The sequence below is a fragment of the Lathamus discolor genome, chromosome 2 (assembly GCF_037157495.1).
Source record: "Lathamus discolor isolate bLatDis1 chromosome 2, bLatDis1.hap1, whole genome shotgun sequence".
In the NCBI taxonomy this organism is placed as follows: Eukaryota; Metazoa; Chordata; class Aves; order Psittaciformes; family Psittacidae; genus Lathamus; species Lathamus discolor.
This window is the reverse complement of record NC_088885.1, coordinates 74,942,360-74,957,414: the sequence shown is the minus strand read 5'-3', so window position 1 is coordinate 74,957,414 and position 15,055 is coordinate 74,942,360. Positions and strand designations below refer to the sequence as shown.

Here is a 15,055-nt window from a genome sequence, read left to right as displayed (position 1 = left end):
TCTTTGCTCAAGTCAACAAGCTTGCTCAACAGCAGGATGGAATTTGGTAGTTCCTGAAAAATGCAAGAGGAGATGAATGGCAAGGCAGTTATCTTAGAAGTGCTGGGACATGCTCCATACCTGGCGGTGTTCAAGGCCAGGCTGAACATAGCTTTGGGCAGCATGGCCTAGTGTGAGGCATCCCTGTCCATGGCAGGGGGGCTGGAACTAGATGATCTTAAGGTCCTTTCCTGCCCTAACCATTGTATGATTCTGTGATTCTATGGTTCTATGAACTTGCTACCTTTAATTCAGGAGGTAGAGGAAGGCCTTTCCAGATTGCTGTTTGGCTGTGTCTTGGCAGTCCAATTCACTGGTCTCTGTTGTTATACAATATGCTTCATGTTTTACACAATACCCAAACAACGAGAAAGGGTTTTATACAATGTACTTCAGTGAAGCACAGTGTCTGAAGGTTAACCAATACTTCTAAATCATGTAGCAGCTCTTGCAAGAGAAACAGGATGTTGTGATTATGTGACTGTGTTTAGAGAGTGAACAGTCTTTAGAGAATAAACTGAGGGCGTGAAAGTAAGCATGGAGCTCACTGGAGCAGAGAGGGGAAGAGCAGGAGTACGAGTAAAGGGGCGATTTGCCCAGAGGTGGTTGTTCAGGTCAGAGTGTGGGGTGCACTTTGCTATGAAGTGCTAAGCATGGTCTGAAACCTGCTCCTGGGAGCAATTCAGTGCTTGGAGTGCTGAGTTTCCTGAGAAAGGCTCTGTGTTTCCAACTGTCTCCACACTGTGTGCGATGTGGACATTTCAAGCAGGTTGATCCCATAGGGTTTATTACCTGCTTTATTTTGCCTGTTTTTTTCTGACTATTTACTGACTTAATCTGTTTTACAGAGAGCACAAGAATACACCAATGATGTGTCGCACAGGAGAACAACAGCTAGCCACGAGGCAAGAAGAGCAAGTGACAGTGCTGGAGCTCCCGTACACTGTGAAAGAGCTGAACATGTTCATTCTTCTGCCGGAAGACATCTGTGATGAGCCTACTGAACAGGTAACACTTTACAATATAACATGAAAGAGTGAGCTGAGTGTTTTTCTGTGCCAAAACCCCCTTCAGGTAAGGCTTTGAATCATTAAATTTGTCTTTACTGATTTTCAGTGGTAATCTAACACTTGTTTTCTAAGGGTATTTGTGCAGTTTGCTTCTGCATAACAAAGCTCATTTTCTGTCTATGCAAGAGTGAGTGAAGTACTGCAGTACACGTAGGTTTCAGTGAATGTTAATAACTCCAGGGTTTTGAAGCCTTCAGTCCTGATGGTTGAGATTCAGAGGCAGGACAGAGGGAATGGAGCTATATCACGAAGTTAAACTGGGTCTAATTCTGGTCTCTTCTGCCTATACAATTTTCCGCACTTATACACTATCCATTTATAAGCTATTAAATATTGGTCATCTGATACTGGGGGAGTTATGACAGTTTTACACTCACGCCTGAGAACAGAATTCAGCTCCGAGTCTCCAGCTGAGTCTGTCAGACACCTGGGCATACCAGAAAGAAATAAGAGCCATCATGAAGTCTCATGAAATGAACTCATGCTGTTGTATCTCTCTACGTAGCACCTAGGCAGACAAAAGGAGAATGTATTTATGAATACATCCTGTAGCTAGTTTCCAAATACAGGAAAAAAAAAAAAAAGCCACATCTCAAATATATAGTAAACTGCAGCTCTGCAAATGAAGAGATGTAGTTACAGGTTTTCCCCACTCTCAAATGAGAAAGCTTGTTGTCAGGATCAGAGCTTTGAAGTCACCCCACAAACATTTGATACTGTTCCAGCTCCTGTTCACCTCCTGCGGCTTGAGGTAAAGCTTACTTTGCACAGGACGGAGGTTTAGGAAAACAGTCAAATGGTACTTTCCACCAGCAGTAGCAGCGGTTGTCTCTGCTGCTATAACACAGGGACACTGTTCCACTGGCCCACAAATAGATAGCTGCACAGGAAGCATTGCATCATGATTTCCCAAACATCCTCAATGTCCTTTCATCAGCATTATGTTGCTAGATACCTGCCTTCATCTGGAACAGTGTGAGATGCTTCTCTGAGTGAATAGATTTCATATGGGTGTCCCAGGTCAAATACTACTGGACATCATGTTCTGCCAAGACATTCTCGTTCACATCCAACAAGCATGCAAGACGAAAATAGCAGGGACTACTTTGCATATTCTGCATAAAATAATGGTTCATGGAAGCATATTGCTTTAAAGTCCTCTTTTTTCTAATGTTTTATTCTGTGTAGTAAAAGTATCTTGTTTGATGAAGGTTGTTAGTAAGTATTACTGGTCACAGGTTCTACATTAGATTACACATAAATGTTTACAACCAGCTGGGGTACAAGTATGTGGTATTCACAAGGTGATGTATCTGGTTTACAGGCCAGCCAGAAATGAAGAGGCTGTCAAATTTTATCTGGGGTAATGTGAGAGCAACAGCTTTATCAACGGTAGAAGTCAGTGCAACTGAGAGAAAGCAGAAATGGGGAGAGACGTAGAGAACTTTATTTTCAGGACAGTTCAGTAGTCCTTGGTCACCCCAGGAATGTAGGTAGGGAATTTGAATTGTAGAATGATGAAATGATATATTATACAAATTCCATGTCAGGATGGGGAAAACATATCATTTGCACATCCACATTATTGCATGGCCTGAAGAAGAGCCTTTTTCCATGGGAACAAATTCTCTTTTCACGCCTTCTCTGGAGATGAACCGGTTTACACCAGCTGAGAATTTGACCCTGTGTTTTCAAATTATACACCTGCCAGTTCTTCACAGGGCTTGGCTGCTTGGCAAGGGTATTTCCCAATTTTATTTTGTTTTAAAAAATTAGTCACTGACCATACGTGAACAATATTGGTTATCACGCTCCACTTGTGGACCACAACACATCTGATTTCACTAGCTGTAAGGACTGGCAAGGACATCCCCAAACTTTTCTGCTAATAATATGTCAGACTATGAAGCAGCTGCATAATGTGACTAGCTGTGGAAATCAGACCACAAGGATTGTCAAGAAGAACAATTACTTATAACATCCAGTCTGATGGTCAAAAGCAATATCTTTCTGCTCAGAATTGTGAAAATTATGCAATGTTCTACAGGGCTGAGCAGCTCCAAAGGGCGTTTCAGGTTTCCAAGTCCATAACTTGTTGAAGTAGCTCAGTAACTAACAATACCCACAGTGTTTTGGGTAGTGTGATTAGTGTAGCAATAAGTTCGTGGCCATGAGTACATCTACAATAATTACATTTTACAACCTGAGAAACACTCCCAGACACTATATCTTGTGCAAAGAATAAATTGTCTAATAAGTATTTGCATGACTTGGCCAGTTAATGTATATCAAAGTTTTAAAATGTCTAGATGTAACTGTTCTAATTTACAGTCAGGATGATTTAGGACAGAGATGAGTTAAAACTCCAGGGATAAGGAAGCAACCAAACTTAACAGAGATTTGGAAACTCCTTGTCTAGAAGCTTCTAAAATCAGGCTCAACAAGCACCTATCGACTGTAATGGAGACATCTTTGATCCTGCCTTAGGACAGCAGGTGCCATAGACAGTCTCAAGGCTCCTTCCAGCCACACGTTTCTGTCATTTCCAAACAGAAGTAATTAATGGCTACACGGAATTACAAAAGAACAAAGATTTGCTGAATGTATCTGTTCAAAGTTAATAAGAGATCTGTTAGTGGGAATAGATTTTTCATTCCTTTTTCATACACATGACTCCTGGAAACTTCTTTGCCATATGGAAAACAGATTTTATTGTTGGCTTTTTCTACACTAAAACCACTGCCCAGCTGTTGTATTTTCCACAGCTGGGTACCAGAGCCACAGAAGAAGTAGCCTGCCCACCATGTAGATTGTGGCTAATGACTGAATGCATATTCTGCAGTAAATCTCTACCATTTCTTCAGGTATGAAATGCTTCCAAGCAGCCCTTTGTTCTTTACAACTCAGCTCCAAGAACAATGTAAAAATTAAACCCAATCGGTGTTGGATGTGTTTGTTCTCCGAAGTGTTTGGGAATCTCTCACCAAATTTAATTTAAATTAGCTCTGTATAAATTCCTGTGGTAATCCCCAATTCTCTAAAGATACACTGTGTTCTATGATTTATCAACCTGCTTAATTATATATTACCTCTGTTAGAGATGAAACAACAAATGTCTGTGATGATAGTTTCTCTCTCTTGAATATCCTCAGTAACACTGAAAAAATCTTGAGTATTCTGAGGAGAAATACCTAAGCGATAAAACCCAAGGGATTTCCTTTTCACAAGTGCATAAACACGCCTAACTCCCATTTCTGTCGCTTAAAGCCCCCAAAGTCCACCAGAATTATGATAGGTAATTTTCTCTTTGAATTTGTGCCCTGGGTTTTTTTCATTTTCTGGCCTGCAAAATGACTGGTTTGGAGGATTATCAGGGGCTCAGCAATTAAATAAGAAGAAGCGATGTCTTGACAGACCATTGCCATATCATCTATTGACCGTTGTCTGGATTGAAATTCTGATGTTTCATGTCAGCAGAATTGTCATTCATGCATATATTTTAATGCTAAAAAATAAAAAATCCCCAAAGCCAGTTGCTATCTTTGTAGGAATGAATTTCAAAATGCAAATCAATGTCTTTTGCACTTTCAAAAACCCCAGATAATAGTTTTATTGCTTAAAAATATCTATTACCTTTTTCAGTGGTTAATCACTATAGAAAAACAGTCCCCATTGTAAGAGGCAAACAAGATTTTCTACTGCCTTCATCACTGCACTGCACAATGCTGGCTGACAAGAAAAGCTATGCATTGAGATCAACAGAATTTAAACTACCTGAAGTGCCTCTAGGAGAGGAATATTTATAGATAATCTGTATTTCACAGCTTTACAAAATGCTGTATTTGTTATTTAAGTGAAAAGACTCGGCTTATAAAATGTTTTAAACTGCCGCAAAGGAATGATATCCAGCCATACCACAGATGAGATCAGTCACACAGCCTGGATTAGGTGGCGTTATAAAATAACATAATGCAGAAATGTCTATCTGTCTAGCCATAACCCCTTACTCTGTGGAAACTAGATGAGAAGACAAATGTAGACATCCTTGCTTACAAATGTAATTTCCTATTAGTTGTGGCTTGTGAGCAGGTGAGAAAGGGTGTGAGCAGAGAAGGGACAGCAGGAAGAACTGATTGCATTGCTAGAGCTTTTGTTTTGGATGCCAATAAGATAAGCGAATCAAAAGTGAAGAATTTTGGGATGCTGTTTTGTGTCGTGTCTAAATGTCTCTGGAGAGTAAAGTGGTCCGTTGAAATCATGGAAAGAGTTCTGGTGCAGAGAGATGTTCAGGTAGAAGAAAACAGTGCCCACTGTTTCCCCAGCAAGATGAAAGACCAGGATGAGGTGGCCCAAGTCTCTGCAAAATTGACACTCATCAATTCCTACACTCTGTTGACAGTCACTTCAGTACTGGAGAGTCAGCAGTGCAATTTAGAAGGTGGTATGTGCTTTTCACGAGGTTTTTCACTCAGACAGCCTGAAAATCACCAGAAGTAATGACAGACTTTGCTCACGGGAGGCTTCTCAAATGAGCTGAGACCATCAGGAACATCTGAAGTCTCTCCTGCACCTTCATCAGCTTCAAGACGTATTTTTCTGTCATGCTAAAGTTGCTGTGGATCACCACAGATGCTTGATCACTCTAATTGCTCTGATATGATATATAAGGCTTGCTATTTTTTTGTGATGCTTACACAGCAGATGTAAATAGGCAAACAGGGTGGGCCTTCTTGGTCCTTGGCCCAAGGAATATCACAGGAGTCCTTGTTTCGTTCTTGCTATTCAATAACCCTACTTATCCAATCATACCTTTACCCACAGGCAACCTCAGACACATCAGGTACTCTGTAATTACCACCTGAGCAGCCTCAGAGTGGTAGCAGAGTATGCATTTTGTCAGATGAAAGGGCTAGGAAGAGCCTTTGGTGTCAAGCTTGAAATCAGCCTCTGGTTCCTCAACAAGAACCTGATTCCCTGGCTGTGTCCTGCAGACACTGACAGCAAGGGAAGCATATGACTGCAAATAGTGAAAACAAAGCCAAGGGAGATCTATAGCCATCCAGGCTTACTGCAGGTTATTCCACTTGCAGCAAAGAGTAATTACAAAGGATGTGCTGATGGTCTGTTCTGTACAGAGTGTCATTGCTTTTTGCTGTAAAATTGTGTTTTGCTATGACTGCAAACAGGTGAACAGTGCAAGTAAACAGTGCTGCATGAAACTTGTCTTTAAGGATGTGACACTATTTACAGTCGTAGATAACTGTGTGGAATTTTAGGGGTAGGAAGCAGTTCAGTTTGGATCCACTCTTCTGTGCCTGAAAACAACTTTACCATGACAAGCACCAGGCCACCACCTAAAAGGTCTGTCTTTGAAATCTGTGCTCTCTCCTGAGCAGCCTATGTAAAACAAAATCAGTCACTTCTTTTCTGCTTGCAGTGCTTTTACATCTTCATCTTCCTTTCCATCAATTTCTCTGTAACCTTTCAGAAAAAAAAAAAAAAAAAGTCCTCCTGTTATTGATCTTTTCCTGTTAGGAAGCTTACTTTTGGAGAGGATTAAAGACATTCTCCTGATTCTGAGACTACCATGACCGTCTTCAATCCTTTTCATTATCCCCTGCTCAGCAATGAACCAGGTTATTCCAAGAGCAAGAAGAAGAGCTCCAAAAATAAGATAGGAGAAAATTCAAACTGGAAAAGAAATAAAGTCATGAATATCTTATGACTGATATGAAACTGCCTTCAGAGCTTCCTAAATGACAGAGAAGCCTTGTATCTGGCAGGGCTGATACCTAAGTATATATTAGTTGTAATAACTAGAGTACTTACAAAACAGTGTTCTAAGTGTTTATGCTTGCATACACTCATGCAAATACTTGCCACCCACACACCATATCAACCTAAATGTGAAGGAAGATTTTCTTTTTAAGGAAAATAACCCAAGAAACATTGTACCTCTTATAACTAGGTTTCTCTGTCTTTGCTGCCCCTGCTTTGCTGAAGCAATATAAGGCAAGGACCAGGTTTCCTCAGGGTCACTGATAAAAATAAAAAGTAATGAGAAGTTTTGGGCTAAACTTAGCTGACACATGAGTGTCTTGTGGAAAGCCAGTGTGGACAAAGCTTTCCTGTAAACACACCTGCAGAACGCAAGGTTTCGAAAGAAGGCTATGCGGGCAGGGATAATTTCTCTACATTTTTCCTCTTGTGCCACACATGTCTTCCTACTTACAGTAGAAATATTTAGGACAGAGATGAGTTAAAACTCCAGGGATAAGGAAGCAACCAAACTTAACAGAGATTTGGAAACTCCTTGTCTAGAAGCTTCTAAAATCAGGCTCAACAAACACCTATCAACTGTAATGGAGACATCTTTGATCCTGCCTTAGGGCAGCAGGTGCCATAGACAGTCTCAAGGCTCCTTCCAGCCACACGTTTCTGTCATTTCCAAACAGAACTAATTAACGGCTACACGGAATTACAAAAGAACAAAGATTTGCTGAATGTATCTGTTCAAAGTTATGAAGAGATCTGTTAGTGGGAATAGATTTTGGTTTTGAAAGAAGGCTATGCGGACAGGGATAATTTCTCTCTGTTTCACCCCTTGTGCCACATGTGTCTTCCCACTTACAGTAGAAATATCAGGAATCCCCAGGAGAGGACCAAGGCCCTCATATTTCCATCAGGAAAATGTAAGGAAAGGCAGATGATGCATGGGGAGCCCTGAACTGCAGTGTCTCTGCAGGAAGCATAGCATCCCAGGTCTGCCAGAGTTAGTTCACCTATGAACTGCAGTTGAGGCGAATGCACACAGTCTGTGCCACATCACTGCAACAGCTGCAGAGTTCTCAGCTGCAGCATACTGCACGTACACACTTGGCGCAGATGTGCGCTGTATGCAATGTGCCCACTAGAAGAGTGGATGTCACACAAAGGAAAGCAAGCTGCTATTTGCGCAAGCTGTTGGATATACAACAAACTCTGCAACAAATGGCTGAATTTCTCTTCTCCATTAAGGACAACATTTTCAATTGGGGAAGAAAACAGGTAGGGAAAGCTCTCCAAAAGGGATCGTTAAGAGAGAAGTCTTCAGAAGCAGAGAGCTGGAGTAGGCAGAAAAAATTGCCCTACCTTTAATTCTGGGACTGCTGCCTTATGTCACAATTGGCCAAATAGATACTTATATATTTTTCTTTCCCTTGCTACTGTGCCATCTGCAGAGGTGTTAATAATTAATTTCTATTGCAAAAACATATGTTTGCATTCAATGGTGACACTTCAGACAGTAACATGCATCTAATTTTGTAGACTTCATTTTTGTACATGTAACCCCCCTGAAATCTCCTTTATTTGTAGGAGTTTGCATTCTTTCTTATGATTAGGTAGATGATTTTTTTTTTTCCTCTTGATATGCTTTTAAAATTGTGTCTTCTTCCTGATCTCCTAGTGATAAGGAAAAACTCAAAATTCCACAAAAGGTCCCATAATTGTAATAACTGGTTGCAACAGACAAGTATGTGATTCATCATAAGCAAAAATTATGCTTCCACTGGGAGTGGCAATGGGTTTATATCTCATTGCTCCAGAAGCCCTCTCATCAATCTCAACAGTCGACACCGTCAGTCCTGAGGAGAAGGTAAATATCTCCCTGACCTTTAATTCTAACCTTTATGTTACAAATGGCATAAGTATGAAATGTCTAAAGATCGGTATGTGCATTAGTGATGTACACATCTGCTTAGCACATGTGCATGGTACATAACTTTCTGAGGACGTGAGAATGTTGTCAAGATGCTGTTCAATGTTTTAGATTACACTGAAATGTATGGGCTATGTGAATGAGCTGAGCTTAATTTGTACAATGGCTTTACCAGGTGTGTTTCTAAAGATTAAACCCAAACATTTTCCCACTTCTTCTGCATGACCCAGAGTGGTAATTTGTGAGAGCACAGTCTTTCTACACCATTTCTTCTCTTAAATATTTGTGCAGATAATTTAATTTGTCTTGTGTAATGGGGGAAAGGTATCTTCCCTACCTGTGTAGAAAGCTATTCATGCGCAGTAAGAATCAAAACAAGAGTGACTTAGAATAGCGGAAACTCTAAAACACTGAATTGACTTTCTAATGAATCAGATGATTCTACAACATTACTGGATGAAGAGACTGGGAAAAGGCTTTCATAAGAAAGGAACTCTGTGCTAGGTGCAAGATGTGAGGAGTTTTGCAGAACATTCAAGATCATCTGCTAGTACTTTTGATTGTAACTGAAGTATATCTGGGAAAAGTATTAAAGCTGCAGATAAAATAAAAAAGGTAACTGTAGCTTTCCACTAATACACAATGTGCCTTTGCTGAAAATCTTACTAAGTGAACCTATCTGTATATCAATTTTCTGTCAAACATTTGTTAAAGATCCAGCCTTAGAAGGACACAAAACGTGAGACTTATTAATACACACTGAGCTGGTTAATACACACAAAGGTTTTAGAGAGAGAGACAGAGAGTGAGGTATGATCAAGGGTTGTAATTAATAAGTACTGTGCCTTATCAAGGACTCGAAGCAAGAAAGATAAAGTGAGCTGGAACTGTGGTTACAGCAAAGTTAGGGCTAAGTGACAAAGTCATAGCTATTGCTTGAGCTGGAGAAACAGCTGAGCTCAGAACAGTTTCTGAAAATCTGTTTCTCCTGCCATTCAGGGTGCTGGTTTTCAGGCTCACTGTGAAATCCCAGACATGGTGAATCAGGAATATTCCATAAAGTGCTGAACAATTTACTGCAGAAAACTTTTCTGTGTTCTACCAAGGCATCTAAGCTTTGCAGGTGTAAAGACAAGGAGCCTAAATCTTTGTTTCCCTTGTTGCAGGCAAGCACAACGCCACAATGTGCTCTCTCAGCGCAGCCAATGCCAAGTTTTGTCTGTACTTTTTCAGAGAGCTGAGCAAAGGAAAAAGAAACAAAAACATCTTTTTCTCCCCACTAAGTCTTTCAGCTGCCTTTGGGATGGTTGTCCTTGGAGCCAGGGGCAACACACTCGAACAGATTGAGAAGGTGGGTTTCCTTTGCTCTGAAAAGGGGATGCTGGCAAGATATCAGCCAAGAGGCCAATGGTACATCTGATACAGTTCCTGAGCATCCAAAGGAGTGATGCACACAGTGGGCCCTCTAAAAATACCCCTTCTTACGCTATTTCTAACACCAAACTTTTTCAGCTAAACACTATTACAGTAATTAATCATGCAATGAATTTATCAGTGCTAAAGAAAGTGTTTTGGAAGTATCTCTCCACTCTCCAGAGCTCAAAAGTGGTGGCTCCCTTTCACACAGTCTTCTGTCTTCTCTGGATACCCAAAGTCTTCTTTCTTAAGAAGAAAGTTTTCTTCTCATGAACTCACCCTCTACAAACCTTCATGTTTACTCTCAAGGACAAATGGGACTGACTGTGCCTGGCTGTGTTTTGGTGTAGGTCTGCAACACTGGTTAAGCTTTGAGGTACTGTCACTCATTTGTGTTCACCCAATATTTACATTGCAGGTATTTCATTTCAGTGAAGTTTTGAGCAATACAAGCCAAGGAAACACATACCCTTCCGAGAAGGTGAGACATAGTTGCAGCTCTGAGATGAAGCCATAGGTGCAGGTTTGTCAGCCTTTTCCTTGCAAACAATCACTTAATCAGAAAGCAAAGCAGGGCTAAGCACACTCTCTGTCTAGGACTGCAGACCTGCTTATTACCTCTTTACGGGCCTGGTGAGATCACACATTCCAACAGCTAAGCCTTCTCATTACAGGTTTCTAACCAAACCAGCAGTACTAATCTAAAACGTGGTAAGTTTTGATACCTGCAAAGGTTTGTCTACAGGGCATGCCAAAAGCACCTAGGAACTTACTCCCCCAAGGCTTTAATCCGGTAGACTTCTGGACTAGTGTGGGCCTGAAGGGGAATTGTTTTGTCATTCTGTACATCTGGTGCAGGGGTACCTGGACGTTGTGTCCTGCCGCATTTAATCCAATGCCTGTATCATCTGGGTGAAGTCAGGCTTCTCATACAGGGAGAGCTGCAATTCACCCTCAGGTCCAGTTTTGCATGGTGAAAGCTCAAGCCTACCGTGAAACTTCTGTCTTCATGTTTGAAGTGTGAAGAAGATGGAGGAGTCCATTCCCAGTTCCAGGCTCTGTTGGCTGCAGTGAGTGAACCCAGACCAGGCTGCTCTCTCACCATTGCCAACAGGCTCTTTGGAGAAATTACTTACCCGTTCTTTCAGGTAAGTGGCCCTGGTGTCCATTTTGACAGCTCCTGGGAGTTACAAGCTCTGCAGGATTTCTTCCATCATAAAGTACAAAGGGAAATGAAACACGAAGTACCATTGACATGCACAGCTGGTGTCTAACAGAGCTGATACTTGCTGTGTCATTTCTATCCAAGGAACAAAGCTCTGTGACCAAAAGCAGGCCTTTTTCTTCCCTCAGTGTCTTATCTGTTTCTAATAAGATGATTTTATTCACTCTTCCACCTTCCCTTCAGAGTCTATGTGAATATGGGACTCTGATTCCTGCTGCTTTTCCAAACAAGGCTTAGAAGAAAGCCTTTGAGATATTTGTCAACTAGTCTCAACACCATTTCAGAACATTCCTGACAACCCAGGCAGTGCAAGTGCATACAGATAATTTTCTTAAGAAAACAGGCTTAAGGTATTTATAAGAGTATTGCTAGCAACAGTGCTGTTTTAACCCTGTAACCACCTTTCTCTTTGCAAGTCCAGATTTCACCTTGCATCCAAAACTTTGCACTCTGCGTAAAGAGAAATTTTCAGAGACAGAAAAAGGTGACCAGCAGTTTGAAAAAGTTTTGTACTTAATAGATGTGATATGTTTTATTATGCATATATCTGCGCAGAATAATATATATACACAAACACACATATATCTCATTGTGTTATTATCAATGCCAGTTATTTGTTTGAAATAAGGTTACCTTCTTCATTTGGTAGTTGGGGGAATACAGGCAGTATACAAATGATATGTAAGCTTAAAGAAAGGTACCAGGTTGTGATAGATATCTTTTTTTTTCTGTCTCAGGACAGCTTGAAAATACAGAAAAGTAAGTCTGCAAGAATTTTTTTAATAAATAACATCTCTCTATAAACAGAATGCTTGAGTTATTTCAATGAATTTATTATATATGCCTGTTTTACTCGTTCCTTTCTTGCTGATCTACTACATGGAATTGTCCTGAAGCCATGAAATGATCTATCTTACAAAAGTCGTCATGTTGTGATAAACTTCTATCATTTGTACTTTCCAGCAATACTTGGATTCCACAAAGAAATTCTACCGATCAGAACTGGAACCAGTCAATTTTAAATACACTGAAGAAGAAGCCACAGATAAAATTAACTTTTGGGTGGAAAATGAGACAAAAGGTGAAGAAGAATATGTGCGGGTTGTTTGGCTTACAATTGAACCAGTAGCAATATTATGACTAAATTTCAGTTTCCACCTATTTTTCCAACAGTAGCAAGATTGTTATATATTAAACACTTACTGCAGATTTTTGCTTAATAGGAAATTAAAGTAGGAAGAAGCACAAAAATGCCCTGAGTTCCTGGCATCAAAAGCTATACATAAATGTTTTCTTATTTGTCTGACAGCATTATACTACTTTCCAGATTTACAGAAATAATTATTAACAGTCTAGTACATCTGATGGCCTGAACAAAGCAATAATTCTTCTTAATTCATTATTTTTAAAGGTAAAATCAAAGACTTATTTTCTGCTGGGTTTATCGATCCCTCTACTGTACTTGTCCTGGTCAGTGCTATATATTTTAAAGGAAAATGGGCAGTAGAATTTAAGAAAGAAGACACTAAGGAAACATATTTCCATCTGAACAAGGTACAGTATGTGCAGGAACTGAGACAGCTGGGGGATGGAAGTCAGATGTCTGTCTCCTGCAACAACAGAGGGGAGCTGTCCTGCTCTCTGTTATCCCAAGACAATGCAACAACAGAGGGGAGCTGTCCTGCTCTCTGTTATCCCAAGACAAAAACCTGGTCTTCAGCTAGAACAACAGAAAGCTACATCTTTTCTCCAGTTTTATAACCAGAGATGTAACTTTCTATCAATTCACATCAGAAGTGGGTCTCATGCAGCTGAGAACCCAGTCAAAGTCACTGAGCACATGCACTAGCTTGGGGATTTTGCAACTAAGGATGCTGTTCTGAAAAGAGTCTGCTTTTGTGACTGAGTTTGAGGATTCTGTTCCTCTGCTACTATTTACCAACCGAATAGTGTTTGTTTTCAAGAAAAATGAGCTAAAGACAAATTATCTCAGGATAATGTGACCTGGTCTAGTGGAAGGTGTCCCTGTCCACAGCACAGGATTTTCTTTTCCAACTCTAACCTTTCTATGATTCTATGATAATGTATACGTTACTCATGAAGAATTAAAATTAATGATTGCATTAGGTGCATCAGCTTCCTCATCTGACATACCAGAATAAAGAAGGATATAAGAAAGTAGTTGTGAGTAAAGTAATCTGGCACCAGTAGAAATGGAATAGTAGGTTTTATGCTCCTAAAATGAATAACTTCATTGGAGCTACAGTTAAGAGAGTGGAACTTGTCAATGCTACAAGTACACGAAACCCATGACCAGTATAAATAATGTTTCTGGACTAAACTCTTATCTCAATACTGAAACCAATTAAAGCCAGGGTGATAATTTCTGTATTTTCTCTTACTATGTTTCATATGTTCCAGAATGAGAGGAGGACAGTGCAGATGATGTTTCAAGAAGGTTATTTTAACATGGCCATCATAGAGGAACTCAAAATGAAAGTGATAGAGCTCCTATATTTTGATAGTGAAATGAGCATGTTCATTCTTCTTCCTGAAGCTGTCTGTGAGGATTTTACTGGTCTGGAACAGGTAATACTTTCTTTTCTCTTTAGTAGCATATGTAATGGGCTGCAAACAGAGCAATACTTTAACATTGTTCCAGTGTCGTCAGAAGATAAGAATGAAAAACTGAACCTTATTATCTTTTCTTTCTGTTCATTATGGTCAATACCACCTTACAGCTTGAATGCACCCTGACATATGAAAAACTAGCAGAATGGACCAGCCCGGATAGGATGCAGCCGCTGAAAGTGAAGGTGTACCTGCCTCAGTTCAAGATGGAGGAAAGTTATGTTCTCAACAAAATTCTCCAGGAGATGGGAGCGATTAATGTTTTTGACTGGGGAAAAGCTGATTTGTCAGGAATCTCTAGGAAAGATGGTTTGGTTGTGTCCAAGGTCATCCAGAAGTCATTTGTGGAAGTCAACGAAGAGGGCACTGAAGCAGCTGGTGCCATGGGGCTTGTTGCAGTGCCTCTGTGTCTCCCAATTTCTCATGAGTTCAAAGCTGACCATCCATTCCTCTTCTTCATCAGACACAATCCAACCAATACTATTCTCTTCTTTGGAAGGTATTCCTCTCCTTAAGTGGAATTTATTTTGAAAATTGGATCTTTCTCCCCGCTAAGATCCCCATTGGCAGGACGAACGCATTCTCACTCGGCTTTATCCTAAAGTGTTATCTTCAGGTGTGTTTTACTTTTAGGAGGCCTCATTAAAATGACATCTACCCTAAAATACACTACGTGATACTTGCCAAAAAGCTGTAGACCTCTGAAGACATCCGCGTATAAAATCTTGTTCTGAGTGTTTCTTAATGTAGTATGTCTCCAACAAATCCATGATTTTAGTGCTCTAAAGATGAGTGATACATTCTCCCACATGAAGGAGACAGAAGGGTAAGGATCTGCATTAAAATGATAAACTTGGGTCCTTGGTCTCTTTCAGGTTTACCCACCCATGCTTGGTATAGGTTCCAAGGGAAATGCCATATTGTGTCAGAGTAATAAAGTATTCCTGTGGGACACCTCCTTTAAATATTCATTGG

General features: G+C 40.3%; 1 protein-coding gene across 1 annotated transcript; it reads left to right on the top strand.

Annotated features, from left to right (window-relative positions):
• Positions 1–719: 719 nt before the first annotated feature.
• On the top strand, positions 720–14,936 carry LOC136008373 (serpin B4-like). The gene is given in 10 exon segments (XM_065667497.1): positions 720–808; positions 888–1,047; positions 8,557–8,745; positions 9,975–10,159; positions 10,643–10,705; positions 11,166–11,372; positions 12,413–12,530; positions 12,861–13,003; positions 13,871–14,038; positions 14,191–14,936. Coding segments are annotated over 7 exon segments (1,272 nt in total). The 5' UTR covers positions 720–808; positions 888–1,047; positions 8,557–8,745; positions 9,975–9,991; the 3' UTR covers positions 14,596–14,936.
• Positions 14,937–15,055: the final 119 nt, after the last annotated feature.